Source organism: Pseudorasbora parva, chromosome 25 (assembly GCF_024679245.1).
Source record: "Pseudorasbora parva isolate DD20220531a chromosome 25, ASM2467924v1, whole genome shotgun sequence".
In the NCBI taxonomy this organism is placed as follows: domain Eukaryota; kingdom Metazoa; phylum Chordata; class Actinopteri; order Cypriniformes; family Gobionidae; genus Pseudorasbora; species Pseudorasbora parva.
The window spans coordinates 18,963,500-18,986,927 of record NC_090196.1 but is presented as its reverse complement, the minus strand read 5'-3'; the positions used below and the strand labels follow the sequence as shown (position 1 = coordinate 18,986,927).

Here is a 23,428-nt window from a genome sequence, read left to right as displayed (position 1 = left end):
AGATAGAAAGAAAGAAAGAAAGAAAGAAAGAAAGAAAGAAAGAAAGAAAGAAAGAAAGAAAGAAAGAAAGAAAGAAAGAAAGAAAGAAAGAAAGAAAGAAAGAAAGAAAGAAAGAAAGAAAGAAAGAATCCAGGACAAAGGTTGTGTAGCTTTCAGCTCCAAAGTCAATCAGAGAAAGCAAACATCTCAAACTCTGTAAATATGACACACACTGCTCCGTTCAGGGCTTTCCTCCAGGTCTGTTGTAATGAGGACGCCGTGGGCTTCAATGCTTTTCTACACAAAGAGAATGAATTCTTTTTGCACTCCAGGGTTTTGCTGCTGGAAAATCATCTATTTTGAGCAACAGTAAGTAGTGCTGGTTTCAACTGTTTGTGAAGATTTTCCATTTTAATGTATTCAAATTTATTATATCCTATAGCAGAAACGCAAATAACTGCATAGTTTTAAATATATATATATATATATTTGAGAGGGAACTGGGAAAATGTGTATTGTTATTATTTATTTATTTATTTATTTTTTTTTAATTGTCTAAATTGTTTTTAAACAATGTAAACATTTTGAAAAGATCCAATTAAGCAAATGGGGGAAATGCTCAGGTAGGCCGTGGCAATTAAACGGATCCCAATTGGATCCCAAATCCCAACGTATCCCCCCACACCATTACACCACCACCACCAGCCTGCACAGTGGTAACAAGGCATGATGGATCCATGTTCTCATTCTGTTTACGCCCAATTCTGACTCTACCATCTGAATGTCTCAACAGAAATCAAGACTCATTAGACCAGGAAACATTTTTCCAGTCTTCAACTGTCCCATTTTGGTGAGCTCGTGCAAATTGTAGCCTCTTTTTCTTATTTGTAGTGGAGATGAGTGGTACCTGGTGGGGTCTTCTGCTGTTGTAGCCCATCCGCCTCAAGGTTGTGCGTGTTGTGGCTTCACAAATGCTTTGCTGCATACCTCGGTTGTAACGAGTGGTTATTTCAGTCAAAGTTGCTCTTCTATCAGCTTGAATCAGTCGGCCCATTCTCCTCTGACCTCTAGCATCAACAAGGCATTTTCGCCCACAGGACTGCTGCTTACTGGATGTTTTTCCCTTTTTACACCATTCTTTGTAAACCCTAGAAATGGTTGTGCGTGAAAATCCCAGTAACTGAGCAGATTGTGAAATACTCAGACCAGCCCGTCTGGGACCAACATGCCATGCTTAAAATTAAAATAGCTTAAATCACCTTTCTTTCTTTCCCATTTTGACATTCAGTTTGGAGTTCAGGAGATTGTCTTGACCAGGACCACACCCCTAAATGCATTGAAGCAACTGCCATGTGATTGGTTGATTAGATAACTATCCTAATAATGCTTTAGGTGAGTGTATATAGGCACATTAAGTTAATTATCTGGGCTTGGTTACAATAAAAGCTGTTTTTGGACTAACAAGGAAGTTTTCAGTAACTGAAACTTACAGGATATTCTGATAATATGATGAAAAGCTCAAGTGATTTCTCAATGTGTGACCCCTTTAATGGAAAACGCATGCTCTGGAATTTGATATACTCCTCCTAGGCGATTCTTCTGATCGCCACTAAACTCAGTCAGCATAAAGTCGAGACATTGAGGATGCTAAATTGAGGGCGGATTTTGATATCTTAAAAGGTTTGGCCATGGCAAGAAAACAAATTTATGGAAACAGGAAGTGTGTTATTACATCTGCATACATTAATTAATTTCGATGAAACATACCACCCTTTAATGATATATCACTCTGTAATTTAAAACAATATATATTGCATGTGTAGTCATATCTCTGTAATGTCTTAAAAATATCTTTGTAGTCTGATGCTTGTGCAAAAGACAAAAATGTTTTAATGTAAAATACATGAGATATGACTTGACATGTCCACTGCATAGTGTATAATTGCAGCGATCAATAAGTCATTCACACATGTTCACACGGATTCATACAGCTTCGTATGAAATCTGAAATTTCACACTACTACAAGCTTATGTGGATTGTTTTGGTACCTTAAATTGAAATGATACTCACACAGATAGTTTCTGCTCTTTGTAATTTCAGTCACATCAATCATTATTGCTCCTCGAGGGATCTTCTGAAACGGACAGCAGCTCACCTCATTGAGGAAAACGAATGAATACACCCGTGACAAATCTACACGAGTCAATAAAATCATCACAGCGCTGTTTCTGTAAAGAGAAATATGGAATAGTGCAAACAAAACTGGGTTGTGTATTTACACAAAACTCACTATGTGAATGCATTTTGATGACAGACAGACCGATCGAACATTTTAGACATGAAGTTTTTCCCTAGGAATTCAACAAGTATTTTCGACAGTTCATACCATTGGGTCAGTTTTCAGGGTGAAAACTTCATTGTTATTGAACAGTAAATTGCTCAGTCTTTATTAAGAGGCATCTATTACTGTTGAAACCCCAGTTTGCACCAATACATTCTACCATCCAATTCTCTTTCGCTGGAACTCCTGCCACAATTACATGCTACAGTGACTTTAAGGACCCTGAAAGGGCAGCCAAGGCGTTCTCAAGACACCTCTGCATGGTGCTCATTTTGCAAGGTTGTTTCAAAACAAATCATCACCCTGGGCAACTCAGAAGTGAAGGAAAAGCGTGGGCACATTGCAACATGTAATTGTACAATAATAATCTTCCAATCCAGCAGGAAAACAGCACAATGAATGCAGTATCTGTGATTTATGATTACGCAGATGCTATGTTGTGCTAATTAGATGAATAATATTCTGTCCAATCAAACATGCGTTGTGAAATGAAAACAAACAACCAATTACAAGATGATTTGCACTAACCTCATTAAATAGAGGAGGCTAACATATTTCAGCAACCTGTTATGCTGCCTTGTCTGATTCGGTTAGACAGATGCATCAGACATCAGTGATTTTTGGTAACATTAAAGCCATTCTAGGTGAAAAATAGTGGAGGGTGTCGAATTTTGGTAACGTCGATTGCAGCCTTGTCAGATTTGGTGACTCTTGGCTTTATACAGTGCCCTACACTAATATTGGCACCCTTGGTAAATATGAGCAAAGGTGGTTGTGAAAATACAATATGCATTGTTTATGCGTTTGATCTTGCATTCCAAAAATTCACAAAATTTTAACTTTTCATTGAAGTAAAACAACTGAAAGTAAGTGGGAAAATCTCCTTATGAAATAAATGATTTTCTCCAATAAATGTTGGCCACAATTATTGGCACCCCTAGAAATTCTTATGAGTAAAATATTTCTGAAGTATATTCCTATTCATTTTGTTAAAGCACACCAGGGGTGCGTTTTTCCCAAACAACAACGTAACTCACTGCTTAAAGGGATACTGTACCACTATTTTATATTAAACTATGTTATTCCCTTAAAGCTACACTGTGTGATATGTTCCCCCATCTAGTGGTGAAGGGGTATATGACCATCCAGGGAATAATAGTTTCTGTTCCTCTCAATTCTGATTTCGTTTTAAATCCTACAGTGGCCGATTTAGTCCAAAATTAACATGGCAATCCCTGCAATGTCTTCACATTCGACACGGTGCCATCGAGTGTTAAAACGCGAAAGGCGAAGCTTGAATTTATGGGTATGTCCCTCTTTGGCTAATGTACTTTCAAGATGGAGGGGCAACATGGCGACCAGCATTCGAAACCCTCACCCGTATGTATTTTCAATGGCATATTATAAACGTACGAGAATACTTTATAACTTGAAAGAAGTAAATATATATTAATGAGCACATATATTTTTGAAAGAACTAAGTGTTTTTAGCTAAGAATAAACAAACAAAGTTACACAGTGTAGTTTTAACTAAAACGAGTTGATACATACTTCTTTTATCCGAGTGCATCCACTTAATCACTCTGACGTGCGGTGATGATCTGATAGCATTTAGCTTAGCCCACTAAGCCCAGTTCATTCACTATGGTACCAAACAGAGATCAAGTTAGAAGCGACCTAACACCTCCAGGTTTTCCCTATTTACATACAGTTACACGAATAGTTGAACGACCTAGTATGGTGACATAAAATAAAACATTGCGCTTTTCTAAGCGGATTAAAAATGAGAACTATAATGTATGGCGGAATAGCACTTCTGAGAGAACTTCGACTCGGCGCATTAAAAAAGTCCTGGTTGAAACATCCTCCCTCACATTTCACCCTCCATCTCTTATTTTCGTCAATAGGGGGGAGGGGGAGATGTGAGGGAGGATTTTTCAGCCGGGACTTTTTACTGCGCCGAGTCGAAGTTGCCTCAGAAGTGCTATTCCTCCATACATTACAGTTCTCCTTTTTAATCCTGCTTTTGCCAAAAAGACCACTCTGAGTCTTCTTCTATAATGCCTGAGTTTGAAGAACACCTGACTGCTTCTTCTCTTCAGTTCATCACACTTATTTTCTATGGGTTCAGGTCAAGAGACTTGTATGGCCATGGCAGAAGCTTCATTTTGTGCTTAGTGACACATTTTTGTGTTAATTTTCTTTGATTTGGATCATTGTTGTCTGATTGAAGGTCCAAACACGGCCCATTATAATAATGCAAAGGCTTTCAGGTTTTGACTTTTCTTTTTATCTGTTGGTATTTGCTAGAATCCATGATACAATATTTATCTGAACAAAATGTCCAGGACCTCCAGCAAAAAATAGGTCCACAACATTAAAGAACCAGCTGTTTTTATCGTGAGCATGGGGTAATTTTTAACCTTTTTGGCACCAAACACATCTGGTGGATTTGCTGCCAAAAAGCTATTTTATTAGTTTCATCTCACCATAGAATCTGGTCCCTTTTGAAGTTTCAGTCATGGAGTTTGTTTTTGGATGAGTGAGGAGTATTTTTCTCGAAACTCTCCCAAACAACCAGTAGTTGTTTGTTAATGACCCCAAGACTCAACTAATCTCTGCATTTCTCCATCTGTGATCCTTGGAGAGTCTTTTTCCACTCAAAATCTCCTCCTCACCATGCATTAAGACAATGCACCAATCAGGCATACCATTACGACCACCATCCTAATAATGTGTTGGTCCCCCTTTTGCTGCCAAAACAGCCCTGACCCATCGAGGCATGGACTCCACTAGACCCCTGAAGGTGTGCTGTGGTATCTGGCACCAAGGTGTTAGCAGCAGATCCTTTAATTCCTGTAAGTTGCGAGGTGGGGCCTCCATGGCTTGGACTTGTTTGTTCAGCACATCCCACAGATGTGCGATTGGATTGAGATCTGGGGAATTTGGACTCCAAGTCAACACCTCAAACTCGTTTTGTTCCTCAAACCATTCCAAAACCATTTTTGCTTTGTGGCAGGGCACATTATCCTGCTGAATGAGGCCACAGCCACCAGGGATTACTGTTATTAATGAAAGGGTACATGGTCAGAACCAGCATTATCTTCTTGAGTAATTTGAGCTAAATGCCCTTGTCTGTTTGATCGGACCACACAGGCCAGCCTTCGCTCCCTATGTGCATCCATGAGCCTTGGCCGCCCATGACCCTGTCACCGGTTTACCACTGTTCCTTCGTCATCTAGCCATCTAGTCGTCTAGCCATCACAGTTTGGCCCTTGTCAAACTCGCTCAAATCCTTAAAGGGATAGTTCACTTTAAAATGAAAATTCTGTCATCCTTTACTCACTCTCAAGTTGTTTCAAACCTGTATGAGTATGAGTTTCTTTCTTCAGCTGAACACAAGGGAAGATATGTTGAAGAATGTCAGTAACCAATCAGTGAACTGGAGCCATTGACTTCCATAGTATTTTTTTTTTCCTACTATGGAAGTCAATGGCTCCAGATAACGGTTTGGTTACTGATATTCGTCAAAATATCTTCCCTTGTGTTCAGCTGAAGAAAGAAACTCATACAGGTTTGAAACAACTTGAGGGTGAGTAAAGGATGACAGAATTTTCATTTTAAAGTGAACTATCCCTTTAAGCTTGCATATTTTTCCTGCTTCGAATCGAACACATCAACTTTAAGGACAAAATGTTCACTTGCTTCCTAATATATCCCACCCACTAACAGGTGCCGTGATGAAGAGATATTCAGTGTTATTCACTTCACGTCATAATCTTATGCCTGATTGGTGTACTATAACATTGTTATTGTACGTTAAATATAATAAATCCATAATTATTTTTATATTTACTATATAATAATTTGTATTATCATTATGTAAACTGACAATTAAAACTCTAAAGCATCTGTATGGACTGAACTGTTTTATTAATTCACTTGAAGAAATAATAATCAGCGAGCAAGTACTATTTTTTAGACAGCTTGTTTAAAAGCTGCAGCACTTACACAGATGCGCTTATGATAATGTGCATGAGCGCCAGGCACGTTTTCGCTGTTTCTTGCACTTGCTGTTTCAAGCCCTCTGCTGCTTTCAAACAATAAAAAAAACAACTCTTCTTTTTGCAAAGGAGTCAAAGCTCTTGCTAACACAACAAATACATCTGGGCATTGTTGAGGTGATATCAGCAAGATGCCGCTTTGCCATTTGTATGTGTCTGGCATCCTTACCAGCTTGTTAAAATATGCTTTCCAAACTCAAGCAACATAACAGAGGCCTTGTGAAGAAGATACGCCTCTGTGGAATATCACACTGGACAGCTGCCAGCATCATGGGGCTGTCTTAGCTAAGAAAACGAAATTATCACATCTAAAAATGTGATAACACACCACTCAGAGGTTTTGCAATTAATTCAAAGCTATTGCTATTATTATAAAAAATTCAAACAATAACATACAGCCAAAATCCATGATGAAGCCATTATAAACAACACAAATGAACAACACAGCAAGAAATGATTGAAGACGCAGGAGATTGCTGGAGGTCACCATGCATAAACAACTTCAAGTCAATAGGTCATTAATATTTCATCTGTCTTATTGTAATATGAATTAAAGAGGCATTGATCAGAAGCTACTATATAAGCACAACTTGTTTTCTCGAGCTGACCAGACGAAGCGTTTTTTCTACAACAGTGCTAAACAGCAAAAATCTTACACATGGCCTCATTTGTGCAGGTGTCATGCATGGTCAAAGATAATAATACGAGTTGTGTTGTGTATTGACTGAATGATTTGACCTCTGCCCTTTACATCCACTGGGCAGAGGCCCTAAAGCTACGACTAAATAAATGAGAAATGTGACTTGTTACAAAAGTTACAATAGGAGGTCTTTTGAAAGATATCACAAGATGTTTTTTGAAAGATATCATAAGAAGTATATAATACAATTTAAAATAAAACTTTTTAAAATTATATTTTAAAATGTAATTTATTTCTGTGATGGTATAGCTGAATTTTCAGCATTATCCCGTCAGTACACTGTAAAAAAATTGTTGGTTTTTGTTGGTTTAACTTAAAAAAAGTAAGTAACCTGGTTGCCTTAAAATGGTAAGTTTATTGAAATAAAAAAATTGAGTTGATACAATGAAGGAAATTTGTTTAATAAATAGAAACTCTTTTATTTTTTCAATATTTTTGTATCTGAACCACATAAAAAATTTGATAAATCATGAAAATGGCACAATTTGGCATATTTCACTGTGTCATCAGAAATAAAACACACACAATTACCCAATATGCTTAAAAAATCTTTTAATAATATTTGAATAAAGGTTGTCGAATCTCAAAAAGTGTTCATTGTATTAACTTAAAATTTTAATTTCAATGAACTCAAAATTTTAAAGCAACCAGGTAACTTTTTTCTAAATATTTTTTACAGTGTATCAGCACCACATGATCCGTTGATTTATTCTTATCATCAAAACATTGAAAACAGTTGTGCTGCTTAATATTTTTTTTGTGGATTCTGATGAACAGAAAGTTTCATTAGAGATTTTACTTGAAAGAGAATTGTTTGTAACCAATGTCTTTACTGTCACTTTTGATCAATTTAATGCATGCATATTCATTTATTTTAAATGTATAATATAAACTTCAACATTTTCTCACAGTCTATTCACTATAGTTTAGAAAATGGTAATAAAATATGACAAGAACTCAGAGCTAAAATGTGTCAGAACAAATTCATCTTGATAAAGTAAGATAACTTTGATAAAAAGGTGTGTACAAACAACCAATCAGCTTACATTTAAGTACAATTAGATAATACCAATTTTGGTCAACCAGTGACCAAGCAATGCTTCTTTTGGTTCAGTCTGTGTAAAAGGTCACATTATCAATTAAAGAAAAAAACACTTAAGCAAAACATGGTCAGGTCAAAGAGTCTGAATAATTTTGGTCCCAAATTTTTATAAATTTTTCTGGTAGTCCACTATATACATTTTTGTTGGAGTATATGTCATCACAGTTTACTTATTTTGCTATCCTCAATTACATGATGGTGTTCTGGACCCACTAGTAAAAACAAATGATATCTGGTATGTGAATCATTTTTGGTTTGGCTGTATATATTACTGACCCCAAACTTTTGAATAGTTGCTGACTGAAAAGTGTGACAACCCCTGTAATGTGACACCACCTCGAGAAAGCATTTTGACATTTATTTACCCAGCTTGAAACAGAAACACAAAAATGATACCATTTAGGACCCCTAAAGGAAACCTCAGGGAGAAATCGATTCAGGTGTTACATCTGAGGTGCCCAACCATGCACAATGGGGTCCATTCTGTACTCCCTTCAAAAGCCTGATATGAAATCAAGGACTGAACCACACTGCGCTGAGAACAGGGTTAATGGGTTCAAAAGATGTGGGGCGGGGCTTGATTGTGTCAATGGAGAATTGATTAGATGGCTGTGGTTAGCTATTGGTCGATCTCATGTGAGTGACAGATTGTCCCGCCCTCTCGCCAATAGTAACCACATCATCAGAGATGGTGATGTCATAGCAAGAGGGAGGGGAAGCTATTTTGATTAAAAATTATGAGCATATGACTTTTAAATACAATAAAAGCATGCATGCATAATACATATTGCAAAATTCCATTAAAACAAACAAGAATGGTCAATTTAGATTTTACTTTGACTTTAAAAAGCTATCGTTTCAACTTTAAAAAGGGACTTTAAAAGTGACTTTAAAAAGTGACTTTTAAAGTGTACTGCTATCGTGTACACTTTAAAAATGTGACTTTAAAAAGCTATGTTGTTTTTTAGCTCGGGCACTAGAGGGGACAGAAGACCTTTGTGGATATAAAAAAGTGGATACAGCCTGATAACAAAATCCATGAATGATCTAACCAAACATTTCACATGTCTGAGATCTGAGCTGTGTAACGTGATCCAGGGGAGGAACCAGAATCATCTTACTTTGCAGTTTGTGATAAGGAACATTTCAAATGAATTGCTGCCCTCTAATGGTGCTAAACAGATGTGCAACAGCTAAAAATGCACCATACACAGTTCTATTTTAAGAATATGAAATGATCACTTTCACACTGGCTAAGTAATGAATAAACATATATTGGATATTACTGTACTAATATCCAATAGAAGCCTAATAATATTTAAGAGACATTCAATAATAAATCATAAATGTTAGAATATTTTAATTAATTTAAAACAGACCACAGCTCTATTTTCACTAATCAGTTTGGCAACGATATAAAGTTATTTTGCTAACATTAATTAACTACATCAGTTAATTTTAAAGTAATTTTAAATTGTGTTTATTAATCTAAGCTAATGTTAATCTCAACATTTACTTATACGTTTTTAAGAACAAACATTGGATTTGTTAACATTAGTTAATGCATTGTGAACTAAATTAAAAATGACTAATGCTGTAAAAAAATATATATATTGTGTATTGTTAGTTAATGCAATAATGTTAACAAGTGAGACCATGTAAAGTGTTGTTTTTTATCCTAGCATTGTGAAACGATGAGGTAACAAACAACCAATCACACACTGTCCTATATCAAAATAACAAACACTGAAGAAAAACTTAAAGGGATAGTTAACCCAAAAATGCCAATTCTGTCATTTACTCACACTCAAGTTGTTCCAAACCTGTATTAATTTCTTTCTTCTGTTGAACACAAAAGAAGATATTTTGAAGAATGTTGGTAACCAAACAGTTGATGGGACCCATTGACATCCATAGTAGGAAAAAAAAGAAAAAAATACTGTAGAAGTCACTGGGGCCCATCAAATGCCTGGTTACCGACCCTTTAAAGGGGTGGTAAAACACGATTTCACTTTTCTAACTTTAGCTAGTGTGTAATGTTTGAGCTGTTTGAGCATAAACAACATCTGCAAAGTTGCAATGCTCAATGTTTAGAGTAAAGGGAGATATTTGCTTTTAAAGAAATACATTTCTAAGGACTACAGCAAACGGCCGGTAGGAAACTCCACAGCTTTTTCCTCCAGACTCTGACATCAGCAGCTCCAACATAAACCCCTCCTTCGAGAATATTAAATAAGGGGGGCAAGGCCATTTTTTATTGCTGTGGAGAAGAGTGCTAGGGGGTTAGCGAATCATAAGACAGCTGGGCCAGCTAACCAATCTGAGCCCATTGCATATTTTTGAGGGACCAGCTTCATAGAGCCAGATAACTATCAGACTGTTTTTACAAGGAGAGACAGAGCAGTGTACAATAAAGGTAAAACGTATGAAAAATAATGCAATTTTTTAAAAACGAAGCATGAACACACGTTACAGTGCACCCTGCAAACACAATCAAGCCTTCAAAAGAATGTTTTACCACCCCTTTACCTGGAGCAAAAAGTGCTAGGCTGTGTTCGTCCAATCAGATACTGATGCTGCAAAAAAAGCAAATAAGAACTTTTTTTGTGCCAAATATGGAGTATTTATTCAAATGATTATTGGAAATGAAAAATACCCCTTTCACACAAGCTGTGTAATTAATTAACTGATATTTAATATTGTTGTATTAATACCCAATATTAAAAAAACTATATTAATATTCAAGAAACCTTCAATAGTCTATAATAAATATTAAAATATTAAAATCAATTTAATTGAAACTGTCCAACTGTGTTTCACACAGCACAGGTAGTTTATATATTAGTTCAGATATTAAAGCAGTGTGTGCTTTTAAATTGATAAAAAAACAACAACATTAGTTTGGGCTCTCTGAGGTAGGACTGTTGGTGAGGTTTACAGCTGCTATTCCTCATTGGAGAATCTGCTGTTTAAGCTCCGCCCATTTCTTTTCCAGCCTGTTTTTGATTGACTCAGGGGCGAAGGTGTACCCAATGGCCTGCTGGGAGAGCTTCCACATGTCCTCCTCAGTCAAACCAAAGGCAGAGGCAGCCAGCTGGTACTCCTGAGAGAGATCCGTGCAGAACACGCCTTTATCATCCGTCTGACGGGACAGGAGCAGCAACAGGCATATTGTTAGTTTCTAATATAATTTATAAACACTTAGTTTGAAAAGTTAGTTTGTATGCATTTTAAAGTGTCTGAACTACATGATAGTGTGTGGGGGGGGGAAACTCACACAGAGAACACATGGGTGTCCTCGCTTATACCAGTACTGAAAGTGATGCTTGTCATATGAAGGCACTGTTTGACCTTTGACATTAGAGGTCAAACATAGCTCTGCAAAACAAGATCGAGAATTAGAACACTACAAAAAAATATTACATATATTACATATGAAATATTTTAAATTATATATAACTTTGGAATTATGATGAAAAAATTATTTGTAAAATTAATAAAATGAAAAAAAAAATAAAGAAAAAAAATCTGTTTATCCCAGATTTATAATATTTTCAGATTTATAATACAATAGAACACTATTTATATAATTTACAATATCAAATTATTTAAAAAACATAAAATAGTTAATAACATAAAATAGTAAATAATTAAAAAAAGTATCTAAAGAAATTAAAATAAAATATTTACTATTTATTTATTCTTTAAATGTTCTTTAAAGTAAATAATTAAAAACATATTGTTTAAATTTCAAGCATGTAATTTTGAAATTATGATAGAAAATTAGTTGAAAAAAAGTTTAATCAAATAAAAAAATTTTACAATCTAAATTAAATACTTATAACAAAATAGTTCTCAGACTAGTAAAATAAAAATTAAATATTAGATTAGTTACAATTTAAATAACTAATTTATAATTACAATTGACTAGTCACAAACAAATTAGTTAATTAAATGAAATAGTTTAAAAAACATATATACATAAAACATATAACACACAACATATAAAAAACATAACATAGTTAAAAACAATAAAGAATATAGTAAATAGTTTAAAAAATAATTCTTTAAAGTTCAAGTATGCAATTTTTGATATTAAGATGGAAAACGCTTACCAATGGGAATATTTTGTTTGCAAACTTTCTCCACAAGACTGTCCGATCCACCGACCTCAGGATGCAGGAAGGTTCCGTGGCCAATTCTATCAGGAGGCAAGTTCAACAACAGCTCGGACTCATCTCTCTGAGAAGGAACCTGCAATGCATATAAACCCTTGCGTAAAATCATTCATACCAAAGCATACATCCAATATGGAGATGTTTCCATGTGCTCTGACCTCTGAGAGGTGTAGGGCCAACTTCAGACCACAGTTCTTGGCTTTCTGAAGTGCAGAGAGCAAATCCTTTCCATGACCGACCTGTATGATCAACGACATGGAAACTGCAGTCAGAAACAAGTCAACTATGATGTTATTTGCACTCTGAACTCACGGTTGGGTCTCCACTGAGATCAAGTCCAACCACTAATCCATCACTGGAGAGCAGGAAGTCTTCTGCCAGCTTCACTGTCTCCATTGCAACCTCAGGCCCGTGTCTGCGGTCCACAGCCACAAGAAACCTGTTCAAACATTCAAACATACAGCAGGTGACCATGAAAGAACCAGGTCATCATCTAGAAAATATAGAGTGAATAAATAAACATCACCTGACATCAATGTCAAGTTCCTCTTGTTTACACTGCCGGATGGCTTCCAGCACAGTTTCAATGTATCTTTGTTTAGTGAGACCTTTTTGTGACAAAAATAAATGTCCACAATAAGCAGAAATGAGCTGCTGAGAATTGTTTGACATGTGAATTATTTCCAGTACCTGTTTCAGTCACTTCCCGTGGCGTGCTACGCAACTCCAAGTATTTTACACCATCTGCCGCAAACTCTTGAATGACTGCTTTGGCAACCTATTTAATAATAACAGTTCCTTTTTAATTCCATTTTTAAAGTACAAAAGAATAAAATTGAGCAAATGTTGCTTTACCATTAGGATGTCCTCTTCTGAATCAACCAGCTGATGAATGACTTTAAACACTTGAAAGCACCTAATGGAGAGATGCACTAACTTAAAAGCTCACCCGTAAATACCAAAATAACATCAGAACTTAGTCTAGTACACTTAGCATACACTTTACTATCCCATGAGGCCATTGGAGCAGAGTAATGAATGGCAATGAAGCAAAACAAATGATGCTAGAACTGTAGGACAGAAATGCCCGACTTTTAGTAAATGGTCTCTCCTTCTCTGATAAATAATCCTCCATGAAAATCAAAATGGCTTGAACCTTATATATCATGCCACAGCATCTGGACATTACATTATAAATAAGTTATTTTTAAAATAAATAAATATACAGAATTATTATTCATTGATATCCTGTAAATGCACTGCAGCAGTTCTACTCACACATTAGTTGACAATATAAAAAAATAATAATAATGCACTTTCTCCCTCCTTTTTTTTATTGACTTTAAAATTGGACATGACATTGGACATGACACTGAGGAAAAAAGCTTTAAAGCTTAAAAGAACCTTACAATGCTTTACTATTTTACTGAAAAACTAAATCACATCCTTAATATTCTTTTTTTTAGCAAAAAAATTCAGATTTGGTTGATTTTAAGATACCCTTAGGAAAATGAGAACACAAAATAAGAAACTAATTTATAAATACAATACAAATTCTGAAATTCATGTCACTGTCTAATGTTACATTCTTGTTTATTAGCTTTTTATACCTGTTAACAATTAAATGTTTGTTATTGTTGTTTTTTTTATCTCACATTCTCTGAACTAAGCATTGTAAAAAAAAAATATTTGACTGTTATTACTGAACTAAAAACAAAAATGACTATGACAACATGACGGACGTTGGTAATGGATTCAATTCGTACACATAAGAACGAAGAAGTAGGTGTTTTTCCACCACTACATGTTCTAATGTAATTGTCAAAACCTTGTGAACTAGGCTAGTGACAACTAATCAACAAGCCTAAACTGGGGTGTGTTTATTTGAGCAGTGCGAGTACGGGTGTTTGATACATACTCGTCCAGTGTTCGGCGCTGTCCGCGGCGGATGGCGGTCATGCTGTGCTCTATGTTCAGATGGGGCTTGCGCTGAATGAGCTTCTCCATAGTCTCAAAACTGACTGATCCATTGAGATGCGCGTGTAGCTCCTGAAAGAAAGAAATACTATATTTGACTTCATTAACTATTTTTTATTAACGCATATGCTATAATGTTACATTGATTGGGTTGAGCTCGTTAAAAGATGATCCGTTTTATTATCGGATCTATTTTTGTGTTTCCTACCACTTTGGGGAGCTGACGATAAAAGAGATCGGCTTCGGTGTCCATCGCTGTTTTCCGTCGGGTTTTGTGAATTTTCAACAGAATCCTACGCGTTATATGTTATAAACAGCGATTGAATCATAGATATGTATACGTATGGATTGAATGACACATGGAGAGGGAATGTTTTTCCTGATGCACCAGTTGCGTTACTCAAATCAGTCTTGACAGCATCAACTTTTGAAAGTGGTTCCCATATCGATTCTAATTAAACTGGGGGCAAACACCACCAGTGTCATTTTAGTATCATTAGATGCTTTTGTAGTTTTTATTAATAATTTGAATTAATTTTTAATTAGATTTTAGTTAAAGTAGTAGCCTAATATTGTCGTTTTCAGAATGCTATTTATATTTAAATGTCTACATATTTTTAGTTGGATTTATTTTGGTAAATGAGCCACTCAAAAATCAAATAAGTTTAATTGTTTTTAATATTTTAACATTTATTATAGTTAACATTTGTAAACTATAATAACACTGCCTGGCATTAAATAAATACATGAATGTATACAAAACGAAATAAAAAAAAGACTTTACAAGTTTACATTTAGGCTCTCTTTCACCTTAAAAAAACAATTCGTATTTTATCTACACTCCACATAAATACATCAATACACTGAGCACATAAAAAGGCAAAAATACATACATAGTATAATTTAAGCAATGTTGTATTTTATAGGCTACATTTTATTATTATGTTTATAATACTGTATTATGTCAAATTTTCTGGCTAATTTAAAGATGTAGAATAGTCAATCACATGTAAACAAATATAACATATTCTAAACACTAAACAACAAGTAGAAAGATGTTAACTGATAATTATTGCCGTAACCCACTATTATGACAAAGCATAACATGTATACAGTGTGGCAAACATTATCTGCAATATTAAATAGCACTTCAAAATTATATATGATTGCTTGGCTTTGGGTAGGAGCTTGTCTTTTACAAAGCATCCCATTATAGGCATGCTGTTTGTGGATCTGATTTATTCCCTATATTTTCCCTGAAGTCATCGGAGCTGAGGGAAACATCCGATCCTCAATCAGCAGTCCGGGATGCTCATGTTGGCTGGATTACATAACATCACACTTTTCAGCCGACTGTCTAATGTCTTCGAGGGTGGACTGGGCCTTCTCTTTTAACTGATCAATATCTACGTTCTGGATGTTGGTCAGCTGACCCAGGACTGACTGCTTGTTCTCCTCCTCCTGGTTGTCTTCAGCGATCATCTTGGCCAATTCTGTGGGCAACTCCACGTCATCTGCCGCAGCCTGAATTTGCGTGTCGTCCAGTTCACTCTGGAAATAAAAAGTACAGGTTAATGTAATAACTTATAACTCAATTCACATAGTGCATTTTATTAAAGTTATGTTTACTTTTGGAAGACGGTATTTTTCCCTGAAGTGGCTCCTGACTGTGGCTCGTTCAGCCTTTTTCTGAGCAAAGCTGGCATCTCGCTCCATCCTAGTGGAAAAATTGTTGTATATATATTTAAATTGCTTAAACATTATATTCACTAAGATATATAATCGATACCAATATTAAATCATAATATTATCAATATGAAATTTTGTTTAGTGTACATTTTAACTTTTTCATGTCAAGGACAATGTAATACGATGCCATTCAAAAATGCACCCAATAGAAGAAAAACAGCTGCATATGCATTTCTGCAGAGGAGTCACTGTCCTCAAGGCCAAACCAGAGGAGCACGGATCTGGAGAGCAAGGTGACATGCACTATTGATTAAACCACAGAAATACAGGAAGCTGGAGATAAACATTGACCTTCTCAACATCTCCTTGTATTACATTTGAACAAGTGACTGTGCAACTTGTGTATTAAATTCAATTAGGAGGGATAGGGTCTTCACAATTATATATAGGCTATATATATATATATATATATATATATATATATATATATATATATATATATATATATATATATATATATATATAGAGAGAGAGAGAGAGAGAGAGAGTGTTTAAAAATAATTGTTATTGTGGCTTTCAACCAGGTTCTCAAATGCTGTTGTTCACTGATATCAAATAAATGTCTGAAAATATTTTTTTTTACGAATATTAATACAAGTAGGCTAATTTATCAAATGATAACCAAACAAAATGAAAATCGAGGGACGACGTGTGAATTTATTATAAAGATAAAATAAAAAAGATTTTTATTGAAAATATCAAACATTTAAAATCACATTCTTTGGTTATGACCATAGTGAGTGCAGAATCTTACTTCTCCTCCGCCAGCTGTTCTTGATATTGTTCGAACTCTTCGTGTGTCATTCCTTTTGCTGAAGCTTCTGACTTTTCTCCTTCAGGTTTTTCTTCTCCAAGACCCCCGGTAAGATCCTTCAGCTGCCCTCCTATCATGTGTTTAAACATAAAAGCCATTGTTTTCCCTGCCGAATACTGATATAAATCGCGTTTTTCTCTTGATAATATGCCAGTCGATATGACAAAGTCTAGTTGTCTCGTCTGAGAAGAAAACAAAAACGCGACGACGAAAGTGAACCTAGATGTTTTCCTTTCTTCCGCTCAATTCAAGTTTCAGCACCAAATATTCATAACCTATACAACGTAGGATTCTCTCTCTCTCTCTCTCTCTCTCTCTCTCTCTCTCTCTCTCTCTCTCTCTCTCTCTCTCTCTCTCTCTCTCTCTCTCTCTCTCTCTCTCTCTCTCTCTCTCTCTCTCTCTCTCTCTCTCTCTCTGACGCTTCTGCTTACATGATGATTGAAGTTAAAACAGGTCCTTATTTTTTCAAAACTGGTATGATAATAATTTCACGCCAATGCTATACCCACATGTGTTATTGCATAGTTTAAAGGTCATGAAATGACCTCTTTACCCTTACCCATATGTAATTACCTACTGGAGCGATTTTGTCAACATTGTGGACTGGAAAAAAGTTATTGCCACATAAATAGAAGTCTGTTTTAAATTAATTCACAGATTCTATCCTGTAAAGAGTTATCTAAGAAAGTTTAAAACTGACTTTGTCATAAAATGCAATTTCTGTAATGCACAAGATTAAACTATTGTACATTTGTTTTGGAATTGTAACTATACCACAGTTTTTTGGAAGAGTATATTACTGATTAGTATATTATTACAGGTATATTATTGATCTTTGTGTACCCTTATTTTTCTTTATTTTGGAAATATGTTCTTGGTTTTGTTAATACAGGGAAAAACTTAGCGAAATTTGATATTCATAAATTTCCTAATCATGAGCCCTAATTCCAAGTTTTTCTTAAAGAATTTCCCCAATACCTTCACACGCTTTCTGTACAGAAGAATGCCAAAGCAAGGAAAACATAATCTTGGTGTGTTTGTTTTTTTAAATCCCCCTTTAATTTAGTCTTAACATGTGCTCTGCTATTTCTATTGTATTTTCTAATCTTTTTTTATTTGGTTATCTTTGCTTGTATTTTTATTGCATTTTTTCTTCAGTTTTTTTTCTCCTGGCTGTTGTTCTTGCTCTCCCTATTGGTGCTATTTGTCATCTATCTTTTAATTGTATTTTTCTATTTTCGTAGAATACATAAATAAAAAAAAATAAAAAAAAATAAAGGTCAGGCTCAAAAACATTGCAAAAGTCACCTAATGGCTGACAAAAAAACCTTGAACTACAATATAATCATAAAATAATATAAACTGCATAGTTCATGATGTGGCAGAGACATATATTTAATGTATTTATTCTTTCATACTCTATTTAAAAATAATAGTGCACACTACTGTTGTGGCCTATAGTGCACACTACTGTTGTTTTGTTGTGGCCTATAGTGCGCACTACTGTTGTTTTGTTGTGGCCTATAGTGCGCACTACTGTTGTTTTGTTGTGGCCTATAGTGCGCACTACTGTTTTTTTGTTGTGGCCTATAGTGCGCACTACTGTTGTTTTGTTGTGGCCTATAGTGCGCACTACTGTTGTTTTGTTGTGGCCTATAGTGCGCACTACTGTTGTTTTGTTGTGGCCTATAGTGCGCACTACTGTTTTTTTGTTGTGGCCTATAGTGCGCACTACTGTTGTTTTGTTGTGGCCTATAGTGCGCACTACTGTTGTTTTGTTGTGGCCTATAGTGCGCACTACTGTTGTTTTGTTGTGGCCTATAGTGCGCACTACTGTTGTTTTGTTGTGGCCTATAGTGCGCACTACTGTTGTTTTGTTGTGGCCTATAGTGCGCACTACTGTTGTTTTGTTGTGGCCTATAGTGCGCACTACTGTTTTTTTGTTGTGGCCTATAGTGCGCACTACTGTTGTTTTGTTGTGGCCTATAGAGCACACTGTTGTTTGCACTAGTGCGTAATTAACAAAAATAATGACTTCAACAGTGTCTTCTCTTCCCTCACTCTCTTACGCTATTAACGTTGTTGGCCTATTCCCACAGTGCAGCCCTTCCAAGTTTTAAGGCTGAATGGTGGCTCACTATTGGCTGAGCTCGATCCCATGATCAAATGCATGCGTTGAGGTGCTTATGTGGTGCTTATATTCATGGGCGTCGAAAGCAAAATAAAATGTGGGTGGGTCCTCTCTCCGAAAATGTACACTGGAGTAGATGCCATTTACATTAAGTACAAATATTCTGCATTGTAAACGTCTAATTACGAAAATCACTGAATTATGAGTGGCAATAATGTAGGGGTATGCATGGCATTTGGACGCAAATTGAGGTTCGAATCTGCCTTTTGCCGAACTCGCTCTACTCTATTTTCCCATCACATATCATACTGGAAAGGCATTTATTTGTTTTTAAATTAAGAATATGTTCAGTAATAAAACATCTGACGTGTTTAAAAATAAGTGTTTATCGGTTAGGGGTAGGTAATCAGACGTCATAATTAATGACAGAATTTTCATTTTTGGGTGAACTAGCCCTTTAAATGCCTTTTATAAATAAAGACATTATACCCACAAACTTAAGATTTGAACTATTAAGACAGGAACTACTTTCATTGGTTTAGTTTTTGAGCACTCCATTAATGGCGGCCTGTGGGCTTGTTGTTGGTGAGTCAGTATGAGCAATGATGAGCTGCCACTGTCACTTCTCTCCTGTGTTGAGCAAATCACAGGGCTGCTCAAGTGAAACACCTCGGTCTGTGTCAACTCATTGTATTTCATACAGCGCTAGGGGCTGTGATTTATACGTCTATGCTAATAAGAATGTGTACAGTCTTACAACTGTGGGAAAATGTATAATAAATATTTATTAATATAAACAATATATACAAATATATGCTAATATAATAATAATACAAACAACATACTGGTCAAAATATATTATTCTGAATTTTGACCTCTAACCTACACTGCTAAAAAAAAGGAGCTGTTTGGATTTAAATAGGCAAATCCTTTAAAAGAGTCTGATTGAATCATTATTGCAGTGGTTATGTTTCTAGCATTTTATATACTCAGTCTTTCTAACTCTATTTGATGGAGTGTGTATCTTTTAATTTCTCAAACACATGAAGACACATCATGGCCATGTTCCAGGGTGACAATGTCAGGATTCATTATAGCTCAAACTGTGAAAGAATGGTTGAGAGAGTGCAGGAAGAATCATTTTCACACTTGGAATTTAATTAATTGAGTCCAGATTAAATCGATTGAAAGTCTTTGGAATGTGCTGGAGGAGACTTTAAAGAGTGATTGACTCTTATATTGACCAAAAATGTATGCAGCTCTTGATGGAAATAAATGTTTTGGACTTGGATGTGCCAATTCATGTGTGAAAATGATTCTTCATGCTCACCACGCATTAAGAGCTGGGGGTGAAAACTTTTGAACAGGAGGATAATGTCCAAATTTTTCTTACTTTGTTTAAATATGATTTTTCTGCCTTTCGGAAGCAACAGAAGATATTTACATGTTTCGTGGAAGACAAATTAAGTACAATTTACCTTAATTTTCAAATTCATTGTTTTCACCACGGCCCGCAATGCATGGTGGACACCTTCTGGAGTCTCAGGGAATGATTGAAGCTTTTTAAATAGTTTTGTTGAGTCCCTCAGTGTAAAAAAATGATCTCAAAATCATACAGTCACTGCTGGGGAGGGTTCAAATATGCAAAAGATGATGGAAACCGGAAGAATTTGCAGGACCTGAAGAAAATTCTTTTTCTGAAGAAAATTGGGCAGTTTAACTGCTAAGGACAAACAAGAGACTAGAGAACAACCATCAAAAAACACATAATCCATGTGATCATCCAGGGAACAACACACAGTATCGAGAATAAATGGTTCATAAACTTTTGAACGGGGTCATGTTAATAAATTCTTGTGGACTATACAGGTCCTTCTCAAAAAATGTGCATATGTGATAAAAGTTCATTATTTTTCATAATGTAATGATACAAATTAAACTTTCATATATTTTAGATTCATTGCACACCAACTGAGATATTTCAGGTCTTTTATTGTTTTAATACTGATGATTTTGGCATACAGCTCATGAAAACCCAAAATTCTCAAAACATTTACATATTTCATCCGACCAATAAAAGAAAAGTGTTTTTAATACAAAAAAAGTCAACCTTCAAATAATTCTGTTCAGTTATGCACTCAACACTTGGTCGGGAATCCTTTTGCAGAAATGACTGCTTCAATGCGGCGTGGCATGGATGCGATCAGCCTGTGGCACTGCTGAGGTGTTATGGAGGCCCAGGATGCTTCGATAGCGGCCTTAAGCTCATCCAGAGTGTTGGGTCTTGCGTCTCTCAACTTTCTCTTCACAATATCCCACAGATTCTCTATGGGGTTCAGGTCAGGAGAGTTGGCAGGCCAATTGAGCACAGTAATACCATGGTCAGTAAACCATTTACCAGTGGTTTTGGCACTGTGAGCAGGTGCCAGGTCGTGCTGAAAAACCAAATCTTCATCTCCATAAAGCTTTTCAGCAGATGGAAGCGTGAAGTGCTCCAAAATCTCCTGATAGCTAGCTGCATTGACCCTGCCCTTGATAAAACACAGTGGACCAACACCAGCAGCTGACATGGCACCCCAGACCATCACTGACTGTGGGTACTTGACACTGGACTTCAGGCATTTTGGCATTTCCTTCTCCCCAGTCTTCCTCCAGACTCTGGCACCTTGATTTCAGAATGACATGCAAAATGTGTTTTCATCCGAAAAAAGTACTTTGGACCACTGAGCAACAGTCCAGTGCTGCTTCTCTGTAGCCCAAAGTGGCTTGACCTGGGGAATGCGGCACCTGTAGCCCATTTCCTGCACACGCCTGTGCACGGTGGCTCTGGATGTTTCTACTCCAGACTCAGTCCACTGCTTCTGCAGGTCCCTCAAGGTCTGGAATCGGTCCTTCTCCACAATCTTCCTCAGGGTCCGGTGGTCACCTCTTCTCATTGTGCAGTGTTTTTTTGCCACACTTTTTCCTTCCCACAGACTTCCCACTGAGGTGCCTTGATACAGCACTCTGGGAACAGCCTATTCGTTCAGAAATTTCTTTCTGTGTCTTACCCTCTCGCTTAAGGATTGCGGTTTTGAGTAATGAACCAGGCTGGGAGTTTTTAAAAGCCTCAGGAATCTTTTGCAGGTGTTTAGATTTAATTAGTTGATTCAGATGATTAGGTTAATAGCTCGTTTAGAAAACCTTTTCATGATATGCTAATTTTTTGAGATAGGAATTTTGGGTTTTCATGAGCTGTATGCCAAAATCATCAGTATTAAAAAAATAAAAGACCTGAAATATTTCAGTTGGTGTGCAATGAATCTAAAATATATGAAAGTTAAATGTTTATCATTACATTATGGAAAATAATTAACTTTTATCACATATGCTATTTTTTTGAGAAGGACCTGTATATATGTAAAATATCATATTCAGCACAGCACTAATAAAACATAACATGTTGTATGATCTCTCTTATTTAGTAAAAATTATTCACATTTTCAGATTCTGCAAGGGGTTCACATACTTTTTCTTGCAACTGTAGATATACAATTATATCATTTTTCATTGTTATCTACATTTTGAATTGTTTAAATACGATGACAAATCACTTTTCTGAAATGACGTGAATAATACATGTTTATACGTCTTCTTTGCAGGATATGATGACCTTACTCAAAGGCAGCGGTGAGTCAACGCTTTGTACCATTTTGGGGAATTTTAACAATTACATGTGCTGTGAACATTCATCTTGCTGAATCCAAATGCTTTCAGATGTAAATCTCGGATAATATGAGAGTTTATTCAGAGATGCCCCACTGAATCCATTATCATATATGTTTTAAACATGACCAGCTGCAATCTGATTTGTCCTTATTTGTCCAGTGAAGAACAAGACTATATTGAATTGCAATATGCAATATTATCCTGTCTGACACTGTGAAGCTGCTTTGACACAATCGTGATTGTAAAAGCGCTATATAAATAAAGTTGATTGATTGAATTGCATATAGTGTCTATACAAGCACAATAGACACTTTGCCAAACCTTTTTTCAGCACTTGTCTATAAGGGTCAATGACTCTTCAGATAAATGCCAGGGCACTGAGAAGGTCTTTCCCTCTTGCCTGAAGCAGTGCCCTAGCGAGTCACTTCTCCATTCTGCATAACCCTGAATCACTGTACTCAAGTACCCTTCATGAGACACATTTCTGGACAAAATGCAAACAGCAGAGGGAGCGTTTCGCGTGAGAGAAGACTGTCATGAACGTAAGCATTGTGAGGACTCCACTTCTAGTGTTGATTTGGATGTACACTGGCATACGAGCTCCCTTAGGCTGGGCGTGGGTGAAGGCCGGATCCGGGCCTGAGCCCAAATGTCATGGGAGAGATGTAAATGGGGGCTGACGAG

The 23,428-nt window shown here is 36.0% G+C and overlaps 2 protein-coding genes across 2 annotated transcripts; both read right to left on the bottom strand.

Moving 5' to 3' along the window:
* Positions 1 to 10,452: 10,452 nt before the first annotated feature.
* On the bottom strand, positions 10,453 to 14,687 carry adal (adenosine deaminase-like). Its single transcript, XM_067436265.1, has 10 exons — positions 14,551 to 14,687; positions 14,284 to 14,414; positions 13,221 to 13,281; positions 13,056 to 13,143; positions 12,892 to 12,973; positions 12,678 to 12,804; positions 12,524 to 12,604; positions 12,303 to 12,441; positions 11,465 to 11,565; positions 10,453 to 11,329 (listed from the first exon to the last, which is right to left on the bottom strand). Exons 1-10 carry the CDS (start codon positions 14,593 to 14,595, stop codon positions 11,138 to 11,140), a joined length of 1,047 nt encoding a protein of 348 aa, XP_067292366.1. The 5' UTR covers positions 14,596 to 14,687; the 3' UTR covers positions 10,453 to 11,137.
* Positions 14,688 to 15,074: 387 nt separating this feature from the next.
* Positions 15,075 to 17,158, bottom strand: cplx3a (complexin 3a). Its single transcript, XM_067436648.1, has 3 exons — positions 16,846 to 17,158; positions 15,972 to 16,059; positions 15,075 to 15,893 (listed from the first exon to the last, which is right to left on the bottom strand). Exons 1-3 carry the CDS (start codon positions 17,001 to 17,003, stop codon positions 15,669 to 15,671), a joined length of 471 nt encoding a protein of 156 aa, XP_067292749.1. The 5' UTR covers positions 17,004 to 17,158; the 3' UTR covers positions 15,075 to 15,668.
* Positions 17,159 to 23,428: the final 6,270 nt, after the last annotated feature.

What these genes read in the sequence shown, in the direction of transcription:
- cplx3a (XM_067436648.1), bottom strand. Translation starts at nt 17,003, where the DNA reads ATGGCTTTTATGTTTAAACACATGATAGGAGGGCAGCTGAAGGATCTT. An exon ending in GAACAGCTGGCGGAGGAGAA is followed by an intron (nt 16,060 to 16,845) that starts GTAAGATTCTGC and finishes TTTTTCCACTAG; the next exon opens with GATGGAGCGAGATGCCAGCT. An exon ending in AAAAATACCGTCTTCCAAAA is followed by an intron (nt 15,894 to 15,971) that starts GTAAACATAACT and finishes TTTTATTTCCAG; the next exon opens with AGTGAACTGGACGACACGCA.
- adal (XM_067436265.1), bottom strand. Translation starts at nt 14,595, where the DNA reads ATGGACACCGAAGCCGATCTCTTTTATCGTCAGCTCCCCAAAGTG. An exon ending in CAGCGCCGAACACTGGACGA is followed by an intron (nt 13,282 to 14,283) that starts GTATGTATCAAA and finishes TCTCTCCATTAG; the next exon opens with GTGCTTTCAAGTGTTTAAAG. An exon ending in CAGAAGAGGACATCCTAATG is followed by an intron (nt 13,144 to 13,220) that starts GTAAAGCAACAT and finishes ATTATTAAATAG; the next exon opens with GTTGCCAAAGCAGTCATTCA.